Source organism: Panulirus ornatus, chromosome 6, assembly GCF_036320965.1.
Source record: "Panulirus ornatus isolate Po-2019 chromosome 6, ASM3632096v1, whole genome shotgun sequence".
In the NCBI taxonomy this organism is placed as follows: domain Eukaryota; kingdom Metazoa; phylum Arthropoda; class Malacostraca; order Decapoda; family Palinuridae; genus Panulirus; species Panulirus ornatus.
The window spans coordinates 8914995-8937639 of NC_092229.1; the positions used below are offsets into that span (position 1 = coordinate 8914995).

Here is a 22645-nt window from a genome sequence, read left to right on the forward strand (position 1 = left end):
AAGTTTATTTGCAACTTTATAGTAGCTACCATTTCTTGGCAGACTCGTGACTGTAAAATGGTGTGGAGATGGTACCGTTTTAGACGAAAACAGTTTTTATTCATACTTGCCGTTCGAAGCAGAGCATCTCGGGTTAACGTATTTGTTCGTCGAAGATATAAAGTTCCTGACGATCTGCCAGGACCCAGAAGATAGGTTCATGAGGTGATAGGACCCATCTAGCCGATGCCTTTTACTGTGGCAGACACACGATAGCGTAGGAGACACAGCAGACGGTGAAAGAGACATATTAGACACCGTAGGAGACACACCAGTTGGTGAAAGAGACATATTAGACACAGTAGGAGACACACCAGACACTGTGTTTATATCTTTTGTGAATGTATGTTGGGATAGATCTCCCTCGTCGTCTCGCCAACGGGCTTTATTTTTTTTTTTTTCCACGACATAAATGCTTGTGGATTGTGCAGTATCTTGCTATTCTGTCTCTGGTGATAATTCTCCAGTAGAGATGAATTCCAATTCCTGAAAATTACCACTGTAATCTAGAATAAGCTTCTTTCCTTGCCTTGACAGCAGGGGAAAATGAATCACTAGAGATTGGCCGGTGCAACAGCTATTTTACCGCGCGAAAGATTCAGTGTTTACTTCTGTGCAAAACATGGACCCTTGTGGTAGGGCGCGTGGCAAACCAGAAATTATTATCGACTATATGTATAATTTGTCCATGTTCCACAAAGGCGAACATACATTTAAGTTTTGGGGTTTAATGCTGCCTCCTTTAATTATCGAAGACAAATATGAAAATCGCATACGTGAAAAAAAAAAAGAAGCAATGAACAGTTTCAGTAATGGCTTTCGCGCGTGAGGCATCGATTGGACACCGTTAGGCTCGTCATGGCTCCGAAGTAAGGAAGTTGTGTTGGCATCTTGAAGATCTTGATTATGTGTGTGTGTGTATATATATATATATATATATATATATATATATATATATATATATATATATATATATATATATCAAACGTACCTCCCAATTGACTTGTCCCTCAACCCTACTGTACCTAATAACCTTGCTCTTGTTCACATTTACTCTCAGCTTTCTTCTTTCACACACTTTACCAAACTCAGTCACCAGCTTCTGCAGTTTCTCACCCGAATCAGCCACCAGCGCTGTATCATAAGCGAACAACAATTGACTCACTTCCCAAGCTCTCTCATCCACAACAGACTGCATACTTGCCCCTCTCTCCAAAACTCTTGCATTCACCTCCCTAACAACCCCATCCATAAACAAATCAAACAACTAACTCTGGAGACATCACGCACCCCTGCTGCAAACCGACATTCACTGGAACCAATCACTTTCCTCTCTACTCGTACACATGACTTACATCCTCGATAAAAAGAGTGTGGTTGAGAGCGCAGAAGAGGGTGTATTGAAATGGTTTGGTCACGTGGAGAGAATGAGTGAGGAAAGATTGACAAAGAGGATATACGTGTCAGAGGTGGAGGGAACGAGGAGAAGTGGGAGACCAAATTGGAGGTGGAAGGATGGAGTGAAAATTATTTTGAGCGATCTGGGCCTGAACATACAGGAGGATGAAAGGCATGCAAGGAATAGAGTGAATTGGAACGATGTGGTATAACGGGGTCGACGTGCTGTCAGTGGATTGAATCAGGGCATGTGAAGCGTCTTGGGTAAACCATGGAAAGTTTTGTGGGGCCTGGATGTGGAAAGGGAGCTGTGGTTTCGGTGCATTACACATGACAGCTAGAGACATTGTGAACGAATGTGGCCTTTTGTCTTTTCCTAGCTCTACCTCGCGGGGGGATTCTATTTCATGTGTGGCGAGGTGGCGACGAGAATGAATAATGGCAGCAAGTATGAATATGTACATGTGTATATATGCATATGTCTGTGTGTTTATATGTATGTATACGCTGAAAATTCATTTGCATAGGTATATATATATATGTATTCCAAAAGAAGGGACAGAGAAAGGGGCCAGGTGAGGATATTCCCTCAAAGTCCCAGTCCTCTGTTTTTAACGCTACCTCGCCAATGCGGGAAATGGCGAATAGTTTGAAAGAAAAAAGAAAAAGATATATATATATATATATATATATATATATATATATATATATATATATATATATATATATATATATATATATGAGCAGACATTTGTAGGTTTTCTAAAATTGCTGAGCTTGAAGTGGTTCATATGTTGTGTACCATGACATCCAAGTAAGGCTAGGTACCCACATTTTGGTTGCCCAACCCTTGCTCGTAGTCACACACAGACACACACACACACACACACACACATATATATATATATATATATATATATATATATATATATATATATATATATGTGTGTGTGTGTGTGTGTATTTATATATCACATGATAACCTCCATCAATAAGGACTCGAACCCAGGACCTTTGTGTGGTAGTTGTTAACGCTAACCGCTCGGCACTGAATGCTCCTATGATCATGGCCGAGCGGTTATCTGTTCGTGTCTACCACGCAAAGGTCCGTGGCTCGAGTCTTGTCTGTTGGAGGGCGTTATGTGTTCTACGAAAGTGCACGTTCATATGCGTTATATTCGTGTGTGTGTGTGTGTGTGTATATATATATATATATATATATGTGTGTGTGTGTGTGTGTGTGTGTTTGGTTAGAGAAATCTTGTAGTGTACAGCAATTAACTTCATTAGGATATATAAATTGTTCTTATATGAAATGAAATATAGTTTGGTCTTAATTCTCTTGCTATGCCAGGAACGCCACATGAGTGCAATTAACAGAATAACAGTTAATCTTACAAGTGAAATTTCTTCCCTCCCTAAGGAATGACCCCGTAGCCTAGCCACTTTACAGTCTCGTCGCCCAGTAAACTGATGTTAAGTACAAACAAAGGGGCGGCGAACAAGCCTCTTTGCCTCACGCACCCTACCTATCTTGGTCGTCAAGTTGATTCGGACCACATTTCCCTTGAAATACAATCGATTTTCATTATAGTCCCTCCTGTTGCATCCGTCATATGGCCGTGTTCTTTCGTCGAGCCAAAGAGAAATTCATTAAAACGCCGTTTAGCTTGTCTTTTTAAGTAGGATGGTGACCCTTGTATACTGCGTCCATTTCTTACTTGTGTTGTGCGATATTGATCTACACTACAGTATACAGTAGCAACTCCTTTGTTGTGTAGAAGTGTATCTTCGTGACCTATGGTTACCCATGGTGTACGTTAGTGACGCCCGGTGCGTGTTCGTCACTCACACAGAATGGCAGATTAGCTATCAATCGATAGATAGCAAGAGCGTTGGACTTGAGACAGGAAATCCTGGGAGCTCTGGTTGGTGTAGGTGGTGCTTATTGCTCCTGTTCCTCTAGTCCTCCCTTCGTTGATAGTAATTCACAGTGTGCTTCACTATTAAGGGGGCCAGTCCCGTGAAATTCATTGCTAATGTATGTAATTCCTGATATGCGATGATAATAATCATTGTACTGATTATCATTCGTATTGTACAGTGATGATTTCAACGGAGTTAGAGTAATCTTGAGGTATGACAGTGTGTCAGAGAATACGATAATAACCCACTTGCGTTCTGTAGTGATTTAAGATTCAAAATAAAAGCCCCTGGTTTGTGTTTTCATTTCATGGTCCACGATGGTAAAGCTGACAACACTAATCCACCATATGAGGTTACGACAGCTTAGGATGATGTAGCATTTCGTGGTGTGCGATGGTAGTTATCAGTGTGAGGTAGGATTCTATACTATACTGTACTATACTATACTATACTACTGTACTGCGCTATACTGTACTATACTATACTGTACTGCACTATACTATACTATACAATGCTATACTATACTATACTATACTATACTATACTATACTATACTATAAACTATACTAAACTATACTTTACTATACTATACTGTACTAATACTATACTATACTATACTTACTATGCTATATACTATACTATACTATACTATACTATACTATACTATAATATACTATACTATACATGTACTACGATAATCCAAAGCATAGTATAGACATACGAGATGCGCGATAATAATCCCATTTGTGCGATAGCAATTTCTGTTGTGTCGGGAATAACTTTCGAGTGGAAAGGTTCATATACTACGGTACCCATTCAGGGAATTTACATGAACAAAACGTCGATGGACTATATCCCAATGTAAGGCAACAGAAATGGAAAATAAAACAAAATAAATGTACTCTCTTGCAAGAAAGGAGCAACGCTTAGCTGGGTAGAAGTAAGGTTTCATCCGCTGTCCACGTAGGTGGCGCGCCGACCCAGATCCCCCGTTATGCCATTACCGAATTAGAAATTTTAAGTGTGACAATTTTGACCTATTCGCCTGTGACGTCAAGAAGGACAAATCAAATGACGAACGGATGCTCATTAGTGGCTCGGACTTGAAATAGTGTCACATCCCACTGACTGACATACATTGTTGAGTGTGTGCCAGATGTACAATGACAGCATGCTGTAACCATATGTTAATGGCTATTAATTGTACCTGCATACGTGAGTTTTGTATGCATAATGTTTAGCTACAGTGATAATCTTAGGCTCCATTTTAAATCTCAGACATTGCATTTTCATTTATCGTGTTTTGAAGATATGAGGCCCTTCCTCATGAGCCACTTACACTTACGCAGTTAATATTTTACCCTAAGTGTAGAGAAATCCCTAGCTAGATCGAGGAAGGACCGTGGATGACAAAGGAGTGTGTGCAGAAGAATGTATAAAGACTAGTCTGACAGTATAGTTTAAATGAGACCGAAAGTAAGACAGGTCATCTGTCAAGGAGGTTGTAAAAACGGTTCCGGGCATCAATTCAACACTTAAGTAGTTAGTTGGTTAGTACTTCCGTGGAGGGCTGCTGTCTATATAGCCTTGCAGACGCTGAGGGTGTCTTACAAGAGCTCAGGGAACTACTTCAGCGCTCCCAAGGCAGGAATTGCTTGTGTTTACGCTGAATTTCTTTCACTAATAGAAAAAAAAATCGTAGCCTGCCACTTCGTAGATGACGTTAGTCAAGTAACATGTCACTTGTAGAAAAAAAAAGTCAGTGGATAAATCAAACGAGAAAATACTGACGTAATCTGTGAAGGGACAGAGACTTATAATCACATTAACATGCACATTGTGGCACAGACGGCTGCATCGACAAGCAGATTGTGGCACAGACAAGTGCATCAGCAAGCAGATGGTGGCACAGCTCAGGACGTCAACAAGTAGACTGTGGCACATACAGGAGCAGCAGCAATCAGACGGTGGCACAGACTTGGGCTTCAGCAGACAGGAGGTGGCACAGACGTAAACACAAAACACCCAAGTAGCTGTGAAGCCCTCCGTTACAAAGAAACCCCGAAATGCGCAGAGCGAAGAAATCTTGATTACTACACTAGGCTACACTACCTGTGGACAGTCCAACATCAGCAAGAGGTATAGAAAAGTGAGAGAGCTCGGGAGTTTGAGCAAGCAGACCTCATCTCTTCCCTGCCTCAGTCAAGTATCTAAATTAAAGTAGTGCCTCTAGTTATTAACGATCACATCACCACAAGCCGCCAGGGACTACTCTCAATTTCCACTTCGATACTAGGTATGTTGATATCTCCTCGCATAATCAACTCGTACTCATTACAAAATGTCTGCTAATTCATCATAAAGTCTTTCACCTGTTTCTCGTGTTTGTGTTGGGGGACTGTGTACTTCTCTTTTATATCCACAAATATTGAGCTGTTGTTGACAGTAGTCACTATATTTTCCAATAGATGATTACAATAAACTTTAACTAAACCAGCAGCACCAACAGCAAAACATTACCGCTTTGTTTAATGTCACCGCCTACTTTGTTTAATGTACTTTATGTTAGTGTACCAAGGAATTACATTTTTGGGAAGGTAATCTCTTATTGCATTATCTAACCATGATGCATCGATGCAAATCATATTGTAACTTCCTTTTAATGCGGTGGTAAGTGGAAACTTTGTTTCGTATCCTGTGCACATTTGCATAAACTCTCATAGTGGGTGATGACCAATTGCCAATACCCTGTTTCCCAGCTCACACTGTGAAGGTTATGTGTTTATTTCAGCTTACACAGACATCACAAGTTCCATTGACCCTCACTTGTTTATTGATAATGAAACCGTTTCTACCATCCACTGCTTTCTCAGCTATTTACCGTAATCTGGAAGGACGTATGACTTCTATGGCTCGCGCCTTCGTTGATTTCAACGAAGCTTTCGACCTTGTCAGCCACAGGTCACATTACATGGCTTGTAGACTCCCTCATTGAGCGTCTGCCGTAATGGATAGACCTGCTCTGGGTGAAGAAAGTTGAAGAATCTATCTGTGGTAAAAGCATTTAAAAAAAAAAAAAGAGCTCTGCCGACTTTATCGCCCTCCAGAATACACTGACTTCCAGAACTGGTGCCGACTGCCAACCTCGTCATCCACAAAACTAAACCTATATATTCCTGTCTTGCCCTCAACCGCTTTACACACCATACTTTCTTACTTGGCCCAAAGACAATTGGTCTTCCAGCTCAAGAGCACTCGCACAGATCTCACTATTCCCAATCTCACCTCTTCCTACCCCGTTTAGTTATTGCATGATGAAGGCCGTTCCAAAAGGTAAAATAAAAGGATATGGGGTATCATCCTCGGGTTCTCGTACACCACTTAATAAAGAGACGCTCAAATTTATAGTTCTCACAAGTCCCTTCACCCATTATCTGTACCTCGCCTGATAATTCAAGGAGGACGGAGCTGTTACTACACCATTCTCGCCACTGTCACCTCCTGACACCTGAGATCCCTCGTCCTCGTGTTGCAGTTCAGCACCACAAACACATCGAGCCCATCACAGCTGGAAAAGCCCGCTATATCATCACCCCAACCATTGTGAATTGCATTCGACACTTTGATGTCTGTGAAAATACTGGCTTTCAACCTCCATGGTTTTTCGAGTCTCTGTTCGAATCATTTGTATTTTCTCTTTATATAATATTTTCACCCCTTGTCCACAATCAAATTGTTTATTACTTTTATTATCAGTATCATCATTACTGCTGTTGTTTTGGTATTATTATCATTATTATTATTATTATTATTATTATTATCATTATTATTATTATCATTTTTATTATTTATATTATTATTATTATTATTATTATTATTATTATTATTATAATTATTATAATTATTATTATTATTATTATTTCAGGCTGTTGAGGTTCCTTCGTTCAGCACAAACAGTGGAACACGATGCTCTAGGGTAGAAGTTTCTTCCGCAGTGCACACTTAGTACGCATTGGGCACCATCGCTCCTTTATCACAGTGGGGGCAAGTCTGCCGCAGGGAGAGGGTAAGTAAGGATATATATATATATATATCTTTTTTGGTGTGGGGGAAAAGGTGATTGTAGGAGAAGAAGGTAAGCTACGGTATGGTAGGACTAGAGTCTTGTAGGGGGAGACAGCATTACTGGTAGGGTAAGGTTATTATAGTAGTGAAGTGGTAGGCACCTGAGGGTGAAGAGAAAGGTTGCTACCATGTAAGGAAGAAGGGAGGATCAGAGATGGGAGGGGAAGACTGCAGTATGGGGAGAGGGTAGGATATTGTTGAGGGAATGTTGGAGTATTGTATGAACAGGAAAAAAAAAAGTAATCCGTGGAGTAAAGGGGTATTGTTGACGAAAGGAAGGGTATCGTGGAATAGGTGAGTATTGTAGGGAAGAGTGATAATACTATGGGAGGGGAGATGATCGTGGAGGATACGATAAAAAGGGTGAGGGCAGGAGATTAGATTGTAGGGAAGGGTACCCTTGAGGATAATGGGCTGGAGTTAGGCGAGATGTTGTAGAGGGAGGGAAAATGTACTTTAGATGTATTGTAAGGGTTGTATGTGGGGGGAAAGCTGTTGGGGATGAAGTGGTGAATATTATGGTGGGAAAGGGAGAGCGCTGTGGGAGAAGAAGGAAGTGAGTATGGGAGAAACAGTAGACTACTGTAGGGAGAACAAAGTGGTACTGTAAGGGAAGGTAATATGGTAGGGAGTTACTGTAGGGAAAGGATGTTGTGGAAGGCTACGATAGGGTAAGGAGGACATTTGTTATTGAACATGAAAGAAGATACTGGAGTGAGGTGAGGGGGATAGCAAGGGCACTTGAGGGAGAGAATGATCTAGGGTGTAAATAGGTTACGTGTGTCTACCGTGCAGGTGTGTACATCAACGTGTGTCTGGAGCCAGAACCCCACCTCCTGCAGGAGGACGGGTCACGGTGGCTAATTTATCTACCACACACAACTGGATCTGCAGGGGACCCTCAACTTACTGCTATTTGATTCTTCCTCTCTTGGTCATCTCTTGGCATTTCTTATTCCTAAACCGTGTCAGTGGATTCTATGAATGACCCTGGGAGGTTTAACTGGTAAAAAGTGGGACGCCTAGCTCGTGTGGCGCTACTGTGTACATATTCTCCAAGTGTGGTGATAGGATACGTCCTGTTCAGGTCTTGACGATATAGAAAGAGCTTTTGGTGGTTTAGCGGTGATTGTCTATATAGGCTAGACTTTCTTCCATGTGTGTGTGTTAGGATAACGGTGATTGTCTATATAGACTAGGCTTTCTTCCATGTGTGTCTGGTGTATCCAAGGCCTAGACTCGCATCTACCTCTTCCAACTCTGCGATGCTCATAGTTTTCCTCCCTTAGTCCATGTATTTGATAAGCTCGCCTCACTTTATAAACTGGGTTTTTCTTCCACCTTCCTGAATCCCAAGATACTTCTGTCTCCTAGCAATAGTACAGTCAATATGAAAGGAGACAGTCACAGTGAGTTATCCACATTTACCCACAGATTCTACTAGTCAGGGGGAAGAGGCTCCAACACGTAGTGGTCTCCACTGGAGGTAGAGCAGTGTATGTGCCAGGCAAGTTTGCTTGGCGACTCGCTTTCTGTCGTCAAAACCTTTGTTTTGTTTTTTTTTGTGAGCGCGACGGTTCGATCCTTGAGCACGACGATACGATCCTTGAGCACGACGTTAAGACCTTACAGCACGACGGTACGACCCTTGACCACGACGGGGCGACCCTTGTATGATAAGCCTTGCGCCTCTGACCAGACCCTTGACAGTCAGTCAGGTCAGAGGCCAAGTCGTTACACCCAAGAGTCGTATCGCACTGCCGTACTCAATGGTCATATGCCATCGTACGTTGCAATGCGTAGTTAACGTACGCTTCGTCGTCCTTAACGTATTATGGAGTCAACAAACCCATAATGATGTGTCCTTGTTCATACAATTTTCTTCATTCAGAATATAGTATGTAGGAGCAGTCGGACAGCCAATTAAGTGGTCGTGCTTGAGACATGCTTAATGGGTATAGCTACTGGGCAAGTGCTCTCTGTTGAATCTTTCATGAAAATCCCGGCAACTATCGCAATACGCTATGACAACAGAGTGTAAACGACACACACTAAAACGTTTTAGTAGCTTCGTGGTGTAGAGAAGCCAGTTTTCTGAGCTTCGTGTTTTTATCATTTTATTTTACACTGTTTTATACTATATATATATATATATATATATATATATATATATATATATATATATATATATATATATATATATATACTAAAGGCTTTTATTTTGATTCCATTTTCCAATGTGCCAAATTTTGTCCGTCCTTTGCTAATCCCCTTTCTGTCGTAGTAGAATTTTCATCACAAATATCTTAGTGTATCATCTGTTCAAAGAAATGGCTGTGATTTTAGAAATATCGGAAACTCTTGGCACTTTTAGTTGGTCGTCTTGCAGCAAGAAGCTGCCGGTGATCGCCAGGACCCTCAACTTGATCCTTCTTAAGACCGGAACACCTCAATATGTTTTGAAAGCCACGGAAATTGTGGGTCGTCGGACAAGAAGGGGTCTCTCTCTCTCTCTCTCTCTCTCTCTCTCTCTCTCTCTCTCTCTCTCTCTCTCTCTCTCTCTCTCTCTCTCTCCACGCTAACCCTACCAACATGAAGAAATACACAGGCATGCAAAGCATCAACAGACCGCTGGATCCTGTTTGAGGCTACTTGTGATTGTGGAGATCAGAAACTGGTTCGTCTTCGAACATTGATATCCTAACAGCAGACCCCACTACCAACAATATTGATGCATCTCATAAACAGAATTGGTCCTAAGTCTTCTCCCTGCAGCAGGGCCCCCCAGAGGAATTTCATCAGTGGGGGGGACAAAGTTTCTTTCGGGTCTCCCTTCCTTTCTCCAATAGTCATCCTGTTTTTATCCACTACGGTTTTATGCCACGAGCTGTGAGGCCAAGAAGGATATGGAAGATGAGAGAGAGAGAGAGAGAGAGAGAGAGAGAGAGAGAGAGAGAGAGAGAGAGAGAGAGAGAGAGAGAGAGACAGACAGAGAGAGGTTGTATGGAATGCCTGCCTAAAAATCTGACGTAGACTGCATCAACTGTGTTTACTTTCATTATAAATGGTCATATCGTAAGAGAGATCAAAAGAGATTTGTCGAACATGAATGATTTCGCCGAAGCCCACGGTGCAAATCATGATTTACAGTCTTTTCTCAACTTGTGGTTTGCGTAAGTTTGCTAACCAAGGGTGTCAAACTAATTTAGTGATGATTTTTAGGTAGAGACTTGTTAGCTTTTCTGTATATCGGCATTATACTCCCTGTAGCAAGTGACCTATTGAAAAGAGTGTTCAAGGATTTGTTTTTATTATTAGTAGTATATATATATATATATATATATATATATATATATATATATATATATATATATATATATATATATATATATATATAATCTCGGATACACACATCACATCCTGTCTCATTTACATTTCATCAGGCTGAATGCTGACGCTATATCATGTTCTGTGTCAGCATTTCGCAGTGTTCTACTCTTTTATCAAAATTGATTCTGGATCACGAAATATGTCTTTAGTGGTAATTAGGGAAGGAGGAAAAAATCTTATCAAACCTTGGCCGAGGCTTCATTGTCTTGAATCAAACTGATGTTTTATGAGAGTAACGGACCATTTCATTTCTGAGAGTAACGGACCATTTCACTTCTGAGAGTGACTGACCAGTTCATTTCTGAGAGTAACGGACCAGTTCACTTCTAAGAGTAACGGACCATTTTATTTCTGAGAGGAACGGACCAGTTCATTTCTGAGAGTAACGAACTATTTCATTTCTGAGAGTAACGGACCAGTTCATTTCTGAGAGTAACGAACTATTTCACTTCTGAGAGTGACTGACCTAGTTCATTTCTGAGAGTAACGGACCAGTTCACTTCTAAGAGTAACGGACCATTTTATTTCTGAGAGGAACGGACCAGTTCATTTCTGAGAGTAACGAACTATTTCATTTCTGAGAGTAACGGACCTGTTCATTTCTGAGAGTAACGAACTATTTCATTTCTGAGAGTAACGGACCAGTTCATTTCTGAGAGTAACGAACTATTTCATTTCTGAGAGTAACGGACCAGTTCATTTCTGAGAGTAACGGGGTGTCCTATACGGCGGGAAGAGTTCCTGACGCTCTTGAATTTCTTCCAATTGACTTTCCCCCTGATGATGGATGGGGGTCTTGAGCCAAAGCCCCCCCCCTTACCTCCTGTTGCCCGTCATCCAAATACCCCCCCCCCCTCCCGGAAACGTCTCTGTAGGTAGATATGTCTTTCTTTCTCCGGTACAGAGAACCTTCCTAGTTAGTCTGTGATGACATAGAAACTTTGACTATCACGGAGTGGTGAGAATTACAGGAAGCCTCGAGTTAGAAGAAACTTTACCGTGTAAAAGTGGCTGGGACTGTAACTTGGCAGAAGTGGCTGAACGTGTAACTTGGCGGAAGTTGTAGGAATTTTAAACTTGGCTGAAGTAGAGGTAACTTTTAACTTGTCAGAAGTTGTGGAACATTAATTGGTTAGAAGTAGCGGTGGTTACAACCGGTCTGAAGTGGCAGGAACATGTGTTAGTGAGGCCGGTTAGGGAGTTAGTTAATGAGGCCGGTCGGGAGCATAAGTTAATGAGGCTCGTTGGGAACTTATGTGAGTGAGGATAAGCGAGAGAACTCGAATTAATGAAACCAGACGGGAACTTACAACCCAGTAAGATCGAAAGGGAACTTGTGAGTGATACCAGCTGGGAACTTAAAAAGTTTACTGAGGTCGTATGTGAGAACTTGAGTTAATGAGGCCGGGTTGTGGGGGACTTCAAGGAGCTGAGACCTGTTGGGTACTTCATTTATGAGGTTGGATGATAAAATGTCAAACAACAAACAGGGGATTACCGACCTGTTTTGAAGGATATCTAGACGATGAAACAGCCAACGAGCATGTACGAGAGGAAGGAAACGAGTACGGGAAGATATGGAAAGAGGAACAGCGAAAACGAGTATAGGAAGATATGGATAACTTGAGTTCGTGGTGCCGGGTTGTGTGGTAGAGGGGCGACATGGATCAGTAAGAGTCGTTCTCAGCGTCTGCTCATTAGCGTCGTCTCACCCGCTGGTGGTGGCGGCGGCATGTCGTGCTGATTGGCCAGCGATAACGACCACAGAAAACGCCGGGCGAAATAATAAAAGAGACGTAACCCTTAGACCTGCCCAGCTCTTGTCACGCACGCACGTGTTGCCTGGTGCCAGGGAGCTACTGCCACTGTAATGATAGCGTGGGTGTTGTGGGTGGTTAGTGGTGTGGTGGTAGGGGTGGTGTGTGTGTGGTAGGTGGGTGGGTAATGGTGTGGTGGTGGTGGTGTGTGTGTGGTAGGTGGGTGGGTAATGGTGTGGTGGTGGGGGTGGTGTGTGTGGTAGGTGGGTGTGTAGTGGTGTGGTGGTGTTGGTGGTGTGTGTGTGTGTGGTAGGTGGGTGGGGATGTAGTGGTTATGTAGTGGATGGTTGTAGTGTGCAGTGAGCGGCTGGGGACGTTGTGAATGGGAGGAGGGGATAGGAGAGGATGTTAGTGTGTACTAAGTGGATGGGAGTGTAGTGAGTGGACTGGGGTAAGTGGGTAGATGGGTAGTGACTGTACTGGGGTGAGTGGGTGGGAGTGTAGAGGGCGAGCGGGGATTTACCATGCACATAAAGTGAATGAGTGAGTGAGTGATGGGTGCGTGGGGCTGAAGTGTGCGTGTTGGAGTGTGGTAGATGGCTCGTGGTGTAGTGAGAAGTGACTGGACGGAGTTGTGTGGTAAATGAACGCAGGCGTAGTGACTGGGACGTGGGTATAGGGAGTTAAGGATCATGAGTTTGTTCTGAGTCTGTGTACACCACATGATGAGTATGGTCGCCAATACATTGTATACCTAGTAAGTGTGTTAGGTGTAGTGAGTAGATGATACTGAAGTGGGCGGGGGTGTAATAATTACTCATACTCATATACGGGAAGTGGAAGGGCGGAGGAGGAAGAGAACTGTACAACTCTTATCCCCGTTTTCTGTCGTGCACTTTGCTGACTTTGCATTTACCTCCTCCTCACTTGGCTCGTTGCAAGAGCCCCGCAACCTCGTCGCTTGAGAAGCGCTTGCTTCTCCACGTCCCTCCGCGCACTTGCCTCGCCTAGCACCCATTGTGCCCTCTTGTACTCGACGCTTACTCAGCTGGTTATCCGTAAACTATTCTCTGGAGAAATTTCCAAATAGTTATCACGGTTTCGCCCATGTTCATCTTGATTCTAGTATGAGCAGACTGAGAGACCCCATCCCTCTCTTCGTTGTCCGCGCCACCCAGTTCTGGCACCATTCTCGTTGCATTTCGTTTTGGACTCTACAGGACATGTAGTGGAGCACTGGTGTGAGGATCAGTGTTGTGTACGGGGGTCTGAGTGCAGTTACTGGAGTAGGTGTTGGTGTAGGGTGCAAGGGTGATGTAGTGAGAGTATTGGGATGGGTGTGTGTGTGTGTGTGTGTGTGTGTGTGTGTGATTACTATTTGCGTTTTACTGGGAGCCAGTTTTACTCTCGTGTTGCCCCGTCTCTTAACCATTTATGTTTGTATCATGTATTTACTCCTGTGTATGTATGCACACACACACACACACACACACACACACACACACACACACACACACACACACACACAGATCAGTCTGAGCCAGGTACCCATTTATCGACCAGTCCTGAGGGGAGGAAGAACATCCGGGTTGGGTGTAGGCCGACTGCCACGCCCAGGTTTCGAACCCATGCGGGTCCGACCTCGGGCTGGCCCGCGCTGACTCATAGTCAGTAACGCTAACTAGTACACCACGAAGGTTCGTGTGTGTGTGTGTGTGTGTGTGTGTGTGTGTGTGTGTGTGTCCAGGCAAGTGTCATCAGATGAATGGACTCAGGGTATAGCCAGAGGTGGGGTTGGCCGGTCAGCTAATTATAACTATAGACGAAAGTATGGGTCCCAGCTTAAGGGTTGGGAGGAGGGGAGGTCTAGTAATGAGCTCTCACCCTACACCACCGAAAACCGCCTCGCCCGCTCCACCTCCACCACCAACACCAACAACAACCACCACAGGCGGCGCCTCCTACCACCACCTGAGTGCCAGAGACCCGCCACCTGCCTCCACTACTTCCACCCTCCCCACCTACCTACACCCACCACCACCAACCACCACCACGGACTTGAAGCCTCCGCAGCTCCAGCTGCCTCATTTACCTACCCCCTGGTCTCCTACCCCCTCATCACGACCCTTTGCCCTCATTACGACCCTCAACCTCATACCATGACCCCCTTATCTCTCACCACGACCCATTCATTGCTTACCACGACCCTCACAATGCCCCTCACCTCTCCATGCTCCTTATCTATCGACGTACAACACCGCCACACATCACACCTCACCACACACACCCGCCTCACCGAACGCCACACCTCACCACACACCACACCTCACCCCACACACCCGCCTCACCACACACCACACCTCATCGCACACCACGCCTCACCATATGTCACGCCTCACCACTCACCACGCCACACAAAACATCGCACCTCACTTCACACTAAGCCACACAAAACACCACACCTCTCCACACACCACGCCTCACCAGACACCACGCCTCACCAGACACCACGCCTCACCACACACCATGCGACAGAGAGTGAGGGGAAACAGAGAGTGAGCGATATGAAAGAAGGAAGTATGTGATGGCTCAGTGTAAGACGTCAAGAGGCGAAGGAATTTTGGGGGCAACGTACTGTGGTGGAGACAGTCGACGCAGAGGCCAGCCAGCATTTGATAGGTATGAGAGAGTAATGAAACTGTGCTGGAAGATTAGGGAAGAAGAGCAGAGAAACTTTGAAAGGGAGTTGTGGGGAAGGCAAGAAGTCACTCAGGACCTTTGAAAACAAAAACAAAAGAGAATCATTGAAAGTTAATTATACGATTCAGTAGCAGAGAATCATAACCAGGGGATTCAGAGAGTTGTACGGGACGTTGGAAGGGTAAGCGAAGAGTTGAATCACATGTTCAAAAGTGTTGTCAGTGTAGAAGACACTGTAGCCCCAGTATAAGCGAGATGGGATCGAAAAGAGGTCTTGAACTTTATTGAAATAGATGAAAGAGGATCCTGATGAAATTTCCCCATAAGTACTCGAGAACTGTACAGATACGTTTGACATGCAGGTTTGAATATTGCTCAATAATGATGACGGATGAGGTATAGAAAGGGTGAATGAGATCAAGTAACTGTAAAACACTGGAGAAGATAATCAGAGAGTAAATATATGACCACCATTAGAGGTGAGACAACATGAGACAACACGGAACTCAACAAAAGGTCATGTGCAACAAATTTCACGGTCTTCTTATTAAGATAATTAGTTACGTGTCAGACGAAAAAGAGAGGAAGATTAGTACTCTGTTTTTCTAGACTGTCAGACAACATTCGACACTGTTAGCGAAGGAGGTTGGTGAAAGAGGCTGCATCTTCATGTAGGAATCTTTCGATGTAGAGAAACATCACCTTTGTGGAAGGGAGCAATGGGCTCACGTCAAAGGTCCCCCTTCTCTCTGGAAATAGGATGGGGTCACCTGTGGCGTGCTGCAGGGTTCGATCCTGGGACCATTGCTCTCCTTTCCATCTACGTAAATGAAATGTTTGCGGATGATGATGCCACCAAAGTCATCAGGGAAGTATAGAATGATGAGGAACGACATCAACGTACGAGGGGACCCAGACGAACTCCATGGTTAACGGAATTCATGTGTCTAAACTAGGTTGATGATGGCAATAGTAAACTTCATCGAAATAGTGAAACCACAAGACGATGATAAGCAAGAAACTTGTTAGAAAAGATGTGAGGTTCGTGTATGAAACTAGATTTGTAGATGAATGGAAAAAAAAGAGAGCTAGATGGTGATATTGTGAATGCTGACTATATATAAAAGTTTACAAAGTTTTATAAAAATAGAGAAAGATTGAGAGTTGTGGGCCCCATAAGTGTAGAGAGTTCTCCCCTTACCGTACAAATAGGTAATTATAAACCACACCCCACCACAAATTACACCTCCCCACACACCTCGTCTTACTGCACACCACAGCTCACCAGACCACATACTACGCTCCACCATGCCACCACCGCACAACACACACCACACTCCTCACCACACATCGCACCCGATGTCACCCCCAAACAGCATATCACCAAGCCTCATCACGTATCACAACACAGCTAGTTTTTGCACTCCTCACCTCGCATTACCCCTCGTACAGTATCTCATCCATACACACACACACACACACTACGTCTTGCCCCGCACCACGTCGCGCCTCACACCATACCTCACCCTGCACCACGCCCCCCACACCTCGCCACGCAACACAGCACCCCGCCCCTCCGTCTCATGCTGTTAGCGAGGGTGTGGTCGCCCACCCAGGACAACAATGCCGTACAGAGGGACGTTTAATGGCACTATGCCGTGCGTCGCGCCTGACACGATCCTGCTAAAGCTGTCGGACGATCCCATGTCTTTTCACCTCAGTACCGCTCACGTCGAACCCCGTGTTCCAGGGTTGGAAGGAGGCGAATCCACCTGTAACTTCAGCATCCTGAGCGATATCGACTCGAGTCTATTAGACGTCACCAGCTGAGCCTCAGTGTAAACTTCCCCCACACAGGGAATGGCCGACCTAATCCAAGTTCAGCTGTTACGCCTCGAGAAGGACTGAGCCGTTGATTCACTCGGACTACTTCACGCAGAGCCGTATCGAATCCTCCATAAACAAAGTTGAAACAAGGCGTATTGAACGAACGGGAGGAGGAAGATAGCTATCCAATTCCCTTCAACGTGGTCTCCGTTACGTTTTTGTTTCTGCCTTATAGACAGTCCACTGTTTGCGAACATCATAGACGGTTGTTTTTTCCTGTTATGCCAAAGAGGAATTCATAAGAGGTTTATGAATTTCTGTACAACATCGCTAGCAAACACGCAGTACAGTTTTTTTTGTTTTTTCCTCTTAACAGTGTCGTACCTATTGTGCGGGTCGTGTCCATCCTGAGGGCGATAGCGGAAAGGTATGACAGTGGTTATGAAGATTCTTTGTCTGTCCCCCAGTCGGCAAAATCATCAGACGCTACGAAGTGGGTGTATGACATCAGCTCACAACAAAAGCCAAGTTCCAGTTGCTTTATGACACCCGGACTGGGACGGCCGTTTCAAGTACTGAGGACACACACACACAAAAAAAGAAAACGTCAATCGTACATCACCTTGAATCTTCCAGTGTGCCTCCGAAAATGATGGGATGGTCAACGCGAACGAACGATTGTCAACACTTGAGGCGTGGAAAGAACGAAGCAAAGTTACATAGCGCGTGTAAGACAGATACAGTACGAGAGAGACGCGTCCGAGATCCAGGAGGTAACAGATGACCTTACCATACGAAAAAACAACAAGGGGATAATCGTATCTTTAAAGACGATAGACTGGGTATTGAGAACGTTTAAAACGAAGGCACCGACACCACTCAAAGCACATGATATCTCACAGGTGCAGTCCTATTGTGTTGTGTGTGTGTACGTCACTACACAGAGACGGAGATACTGGTGAACTGGAAAAAAATGCTCAGAGGTTCTTTACCAAACGCATCATTAAGCAAAACATCTGAATTACTGGGACAGGTTAAAAGGTCTAAAACTGTGCTCATTAGCAGGCACACGCGAGAGATACACCATAATTAGCGCAGCTGAAATGCTGCATAAACAATGCCTATTTTCTTTCCAGGGTGATATATTGGGTAGAGTATCTTGATTAAATCCAGCAAGGAACGGAAAACCTTCTGGAAACATGAAAAAAAGATAACATAGATGTCAAGATCCCAACCCTGTTTGTCACATGTAAAGTGTATGGTAAGGTGTGTGGACTTCTGTAGTAAAAGGGGACAAAACAGTTTCCTCTGAGGTTTACGAGACCAGCCAAGTCGAGGAGCATAGCAAAGAACCAGCAATAACTCAAGGCCTGATTTTCTAAACACCACCCCCAGATCGAGCTGTGGGGCTTGAAGACGGTTTCCGATCTCGGTGAGATGAGAGGAAGTATAAACTGATCCAGTCAGAGACGTTGAACGAATCTAGACACTAACTGATCCAATCCAGCCGATCCGTTCAGTGACCATCTGATTTGATCGGGAGGCTGACCGATTCACACTGGCACCGACTTGATCCATTCACTGACCGAGTGAATTACTTATCGTTGGAGTGATCCACTGAGGTGTACACGGATCCAGCCAGAGGCCAACTGTTCCTCCGTGGGACAAAGGAATATATTCCAAGACTTGAGTGGTGGTCATTCTCAGAGCAGGATAGTTCACGAAGAGACCGTCTGATCAACTGGGAAATTCACTGATCCACCTTATACCCAGCGCTTCCACCACAAGATCTACTGATCCACTTAGCGCTCGACTACCCATGTCAGTGGAGACTAATCCACCTCACACCTTCATGATTCATTCAACCACAATGACTCGCCTTGAGACCAAGGATCTCATATCGAAACAAGAAGATCCTTTGAAAGACAGGTTGACCCACTTAGAGAGACACACATCCACCTTCAGGCTAGCTACTCCGCCTGTTTGCCCTCTGGTGGTAACTTGGTAGCCATAAGGCACTTTCACCCATCCACGTCGGGGCCGAAAGATAAGATATCGAACGATAAAATCAGCAAGTAGGTCTTGCAGTGTTCGAGTCAGCTCCTCACACGACAGTGTTCGGTGGTCAGTGATAACGCACATACACACACACACGGACACATATATTTCAGTAAGAGAAGCTGAGAACATATCCAGTAGTGCGATGCCTCGTTAATTCTTTGGTCCAAGTTGTTCAAGGGACTGAGGGAGCCAGTAGAAATGTTCTCATATCTGTGGTTTTGTTCGAAGGAAAATGAAGGTGTCCATCACATTTTTTTTTTTTTTTTGTGGCTGTAACAGAGTCGATTATCATTATGTATTTCTATCATGGATGTCACCAGGTTTATATCATTTGTTGCTTGCTTTGAGGCAGATTCCTTTCTCGACTATGGTGAAGGTGTTATGAAATACGACTGGGCTATGTTAAACTGGGTCGATGATCTACTAGTTCGTTGCTTAGTGCAGTCAGTGCTGTTCCTAAGCATCAGTTTGTATCAGCATGTCCTCGATGAAATTGGAACAGAGGCAAGGGCAAGGCAAGTGAGTATGAACCATAACGTTACCTATGTCACGTGGGGTTTTGTGGAATTCAGTCCGCCACGATGGACAGATGATAAGCAAGACAACTCGAGCAACGTTGTCCATTGTTCGTGATAAGTAACTCATGTTGACAAACAATACATTGATTACCTTGAGGTCATTGAATAAAGGCTGTGCGTGTGTGTGTGTGTGTGTATATATATATATATATATATATATATATATATATATATATATATATATATATATATATAACGAGCCAAAAGTCAATGTGCACCAATACTAAAAACGATAAAACCATCCCATTCTTATTGTCATTATTACAACAAATGACTTGCGTGACTTTTCACAAGGCGACCGACCTCCTCCTCCTCCTCCTCCTCCTCTCTGCACCTTCCTTCCTCACGCAACATCACGTCAGTGTTTCTTTGAACTCAGGCGTGTCCGGATGCCGACAGGTGTTAATGTGAAAATGGTTTGGTCGCCTGAGGCTCGAGTGTTACGCAGTACAGACCAATAAAGTTTGCTGAAAAAGTAACCCGACGCTGCTGTACCACAGGGCAACGCAGTGCGGTGGTTTATTGCCAAGTTTCGAGTAACTGGATCAAGATGAGGACGCGCCGAGATCCGGCAGCCGGCAGTTGTAACTTAAGTATGGGAAATGTATTTGTCTTGATGTACAGAGACTCTCAGTATACTCATCGTCCACGGTACGTGCACAGTGATTTTTGGCTTGATATATATATATATATATATATATATATATATATATATATATATATATATATATATATATATATATATATATATATACAAGAAGGAAAACGCGTGTAGATTATGATGGGAAGCAATTTTCTTTAGACCTTTGATTGACCCTCGACCTGGGATGTTGCAGTCTACGTCTGCAATAATCCTACGATTTGCAATCATTACGAGTTATGATTTTTATATCGTTGATTTTTTCCTATGCTTGGAAGCACTGCTCTCCATAAAGTCTCATGAGTACCTGAAATAAATTTTGTATATTGTGACCCAAGTCACAACTTAAAGTGTGACGGACGGACGGTCAGATGACGACAACGAGAAAGCAGTTGCGAAGTGTCTGCCATGCCAGGCAAGCGACGTAGCTGTAAATTACCGCCCACAAAGCAGCATTCGTACTGGACACAGAAGAGGCTCCTTAGTTTACATCATGGCCGGTTGCCAGGGTTCACCAGGAGTACGACCAACCCGTTCACCTGGCCGACATCCAGTCACGGACGAAAGTCCTTATCGAGGCAGGACCTAATTGAAATATAAAGAGGTTTCAGAAAGAGAAAAATAGAGAAGACAGGGACAAGTATTTACAAACTTTTGGAGAGAGTGAGAAACCTGTCATTTAAAAAGTACTTGGTCATAGTCACCTTTTGGGAGGGTAGGGAGATCCAAAGCTTAGAGGTGTAGGGAAAGAAAGAGTTATCAAATCGGCCGACCCTTGAGTTGCCAACGGCCACACGAATCATATGACGCAACGGCTTGCCGAGCTCTCATGCGACACATGCTTGGGAATGTTTGGCCGTTTATCCCGCACGATGGACCTCGAAGGCATTCGAGAGATTAACGATACAGCCGTGGATTTAATCCTCGCTAGAATTCGCCGCTTTTGGGGTAAAAAAGAAAAAAAAGAAAAATGAAATCCGGAAAAAAAAGAGATCCCGTTAGCTTTTATTTTAGTTGAGGTGGGTGCGCGTTTTCTATTCTCAAATTGAATGTGTTTTTAATAAAACAACGAATTTTTGATAACAGGTTCGATAGGAGTGGATTGTGTCCTTGGGTTAGGTGCAATTAATGGACATGGTTGTTCTTTGGTTTAGTTGGACACGGAAATATCTAACTCCCTCTAAGTTTAGTTGGCTTGGCTTGACATATCACGATATAGCCGCTTGTGTTGGCTTGGTTTCGCATAACATAACATCGCATGTATAGCCGCTCGTTGTGGCTAGGCTTCGCGTGACATGACATCGCATGTATAACCTTTTTGTTGGCTAGGTTTCGCATAACATAACTACATGTATAGTTGTCGCTCGTTTTGGCTAGGTTTCGCATGACATAACATAACATGTATAGCCGCTTGTGTTGGCTGGGTTTCGCATAGCGTAGCATCGTATGTCTCGAGCTGACATGGTTTGGTTGGTGTTAGCTAGGCTTAGATTAATGTGGCGCGGTGCGTCGTCGTGTCTGCTGTCTTGCCTTGGCAAAGTTTGGCTCGGCTAAAATTGGTAGGGCAAGGCATGGTTTCTCATGGCTTGGTGAGGCACGGCATGGCTTCCTATATCCTAGCAAAGAATGGAAAGGCTTCGCATATTTCGATGAGACATAGCATGGTTTTCTATTTCGTAGTAAGGTATGGGGACGGCTTCTTGTATCTTACGGCATGATTTCTCACGTCTTAGAAGAATGGCGTGGCTTTCTATCTCTTGGTGCGACATGTCATGGCTTCCTATATCCTAGCAAAGAATGGAAAGGCTTCGCATATTTCGATGAGACATAGCATGGTTTTCTATTTCGTAGTAAGGTATGGGGACGGCTTCTTGTATCTTACGGCATGATTTCTCACGTCTTAGAAGAATGGCGTGGCTTTCTATCTCTTGGTGCGACATGTCATGGCTTCCTATATCCTAGCAAAGAATGGAAAGGCTTCGCATATTTCGATGAGACATAGCATGGTTTTCTATTTCGTAGTAAGGTATGGGGACGGCTTCTTGTATCTTACGGCATGATTTCTCACGTCTTAGAAGAATGGCGTGGCTTTCTATCTCTTGGTGCGACATGTCATGGCTTCCTATATCCTAGCAAAGAATGGAAAGGCTTCGCATATTTCGATGAGACATAGCATGGTTTTCTATTTCGTAGTAAGGTATGGG

At 43.9% G+C, this 22645-nt stretch overlaps 1 protein-coding gene and 1 long non-coding RNA gene across 3 annotated transcripts in view; one reads left to right on the forward strand and one right to left on the reverse strand.

Moving 5' to 3' along the window:
• The window catches only part of LOC139749051 (uncharacterized), a 110209-nt gene that overhangs the window by 30343 nt on the left and 57221 nt on the right, over positions 1 to 22645 (reverse strand). The gene's annotated exons all lie outside the window — the stretch shown is intronic.
• The window catches only part of tun (N-terminal glutamine amidase tungus), a 155124-nt gene continuing 151761 nt past the window's right edge, over positions 19283 to 22645 (forward strand). Inside the window, exon 1 of one of the 2 annotated variants that reach the window (XM_071662479.1) lies at positions 19283 to 19332. Coding sequence is in view for 1 of the 2 variants with exons in the window: in XM_071662487.1 (XP_071518588.1) it covers positions 19702 to 19742 (41 nt within the window). In the remaining variant the exon portion in view is untranslated. Of the gene's footprint in view, positions 19333 to 19686; positions 19743 to 22645 lie in introns of those variants that run through there. The other variant, XM_071662487.1, reaches the window with a different exon arrangement.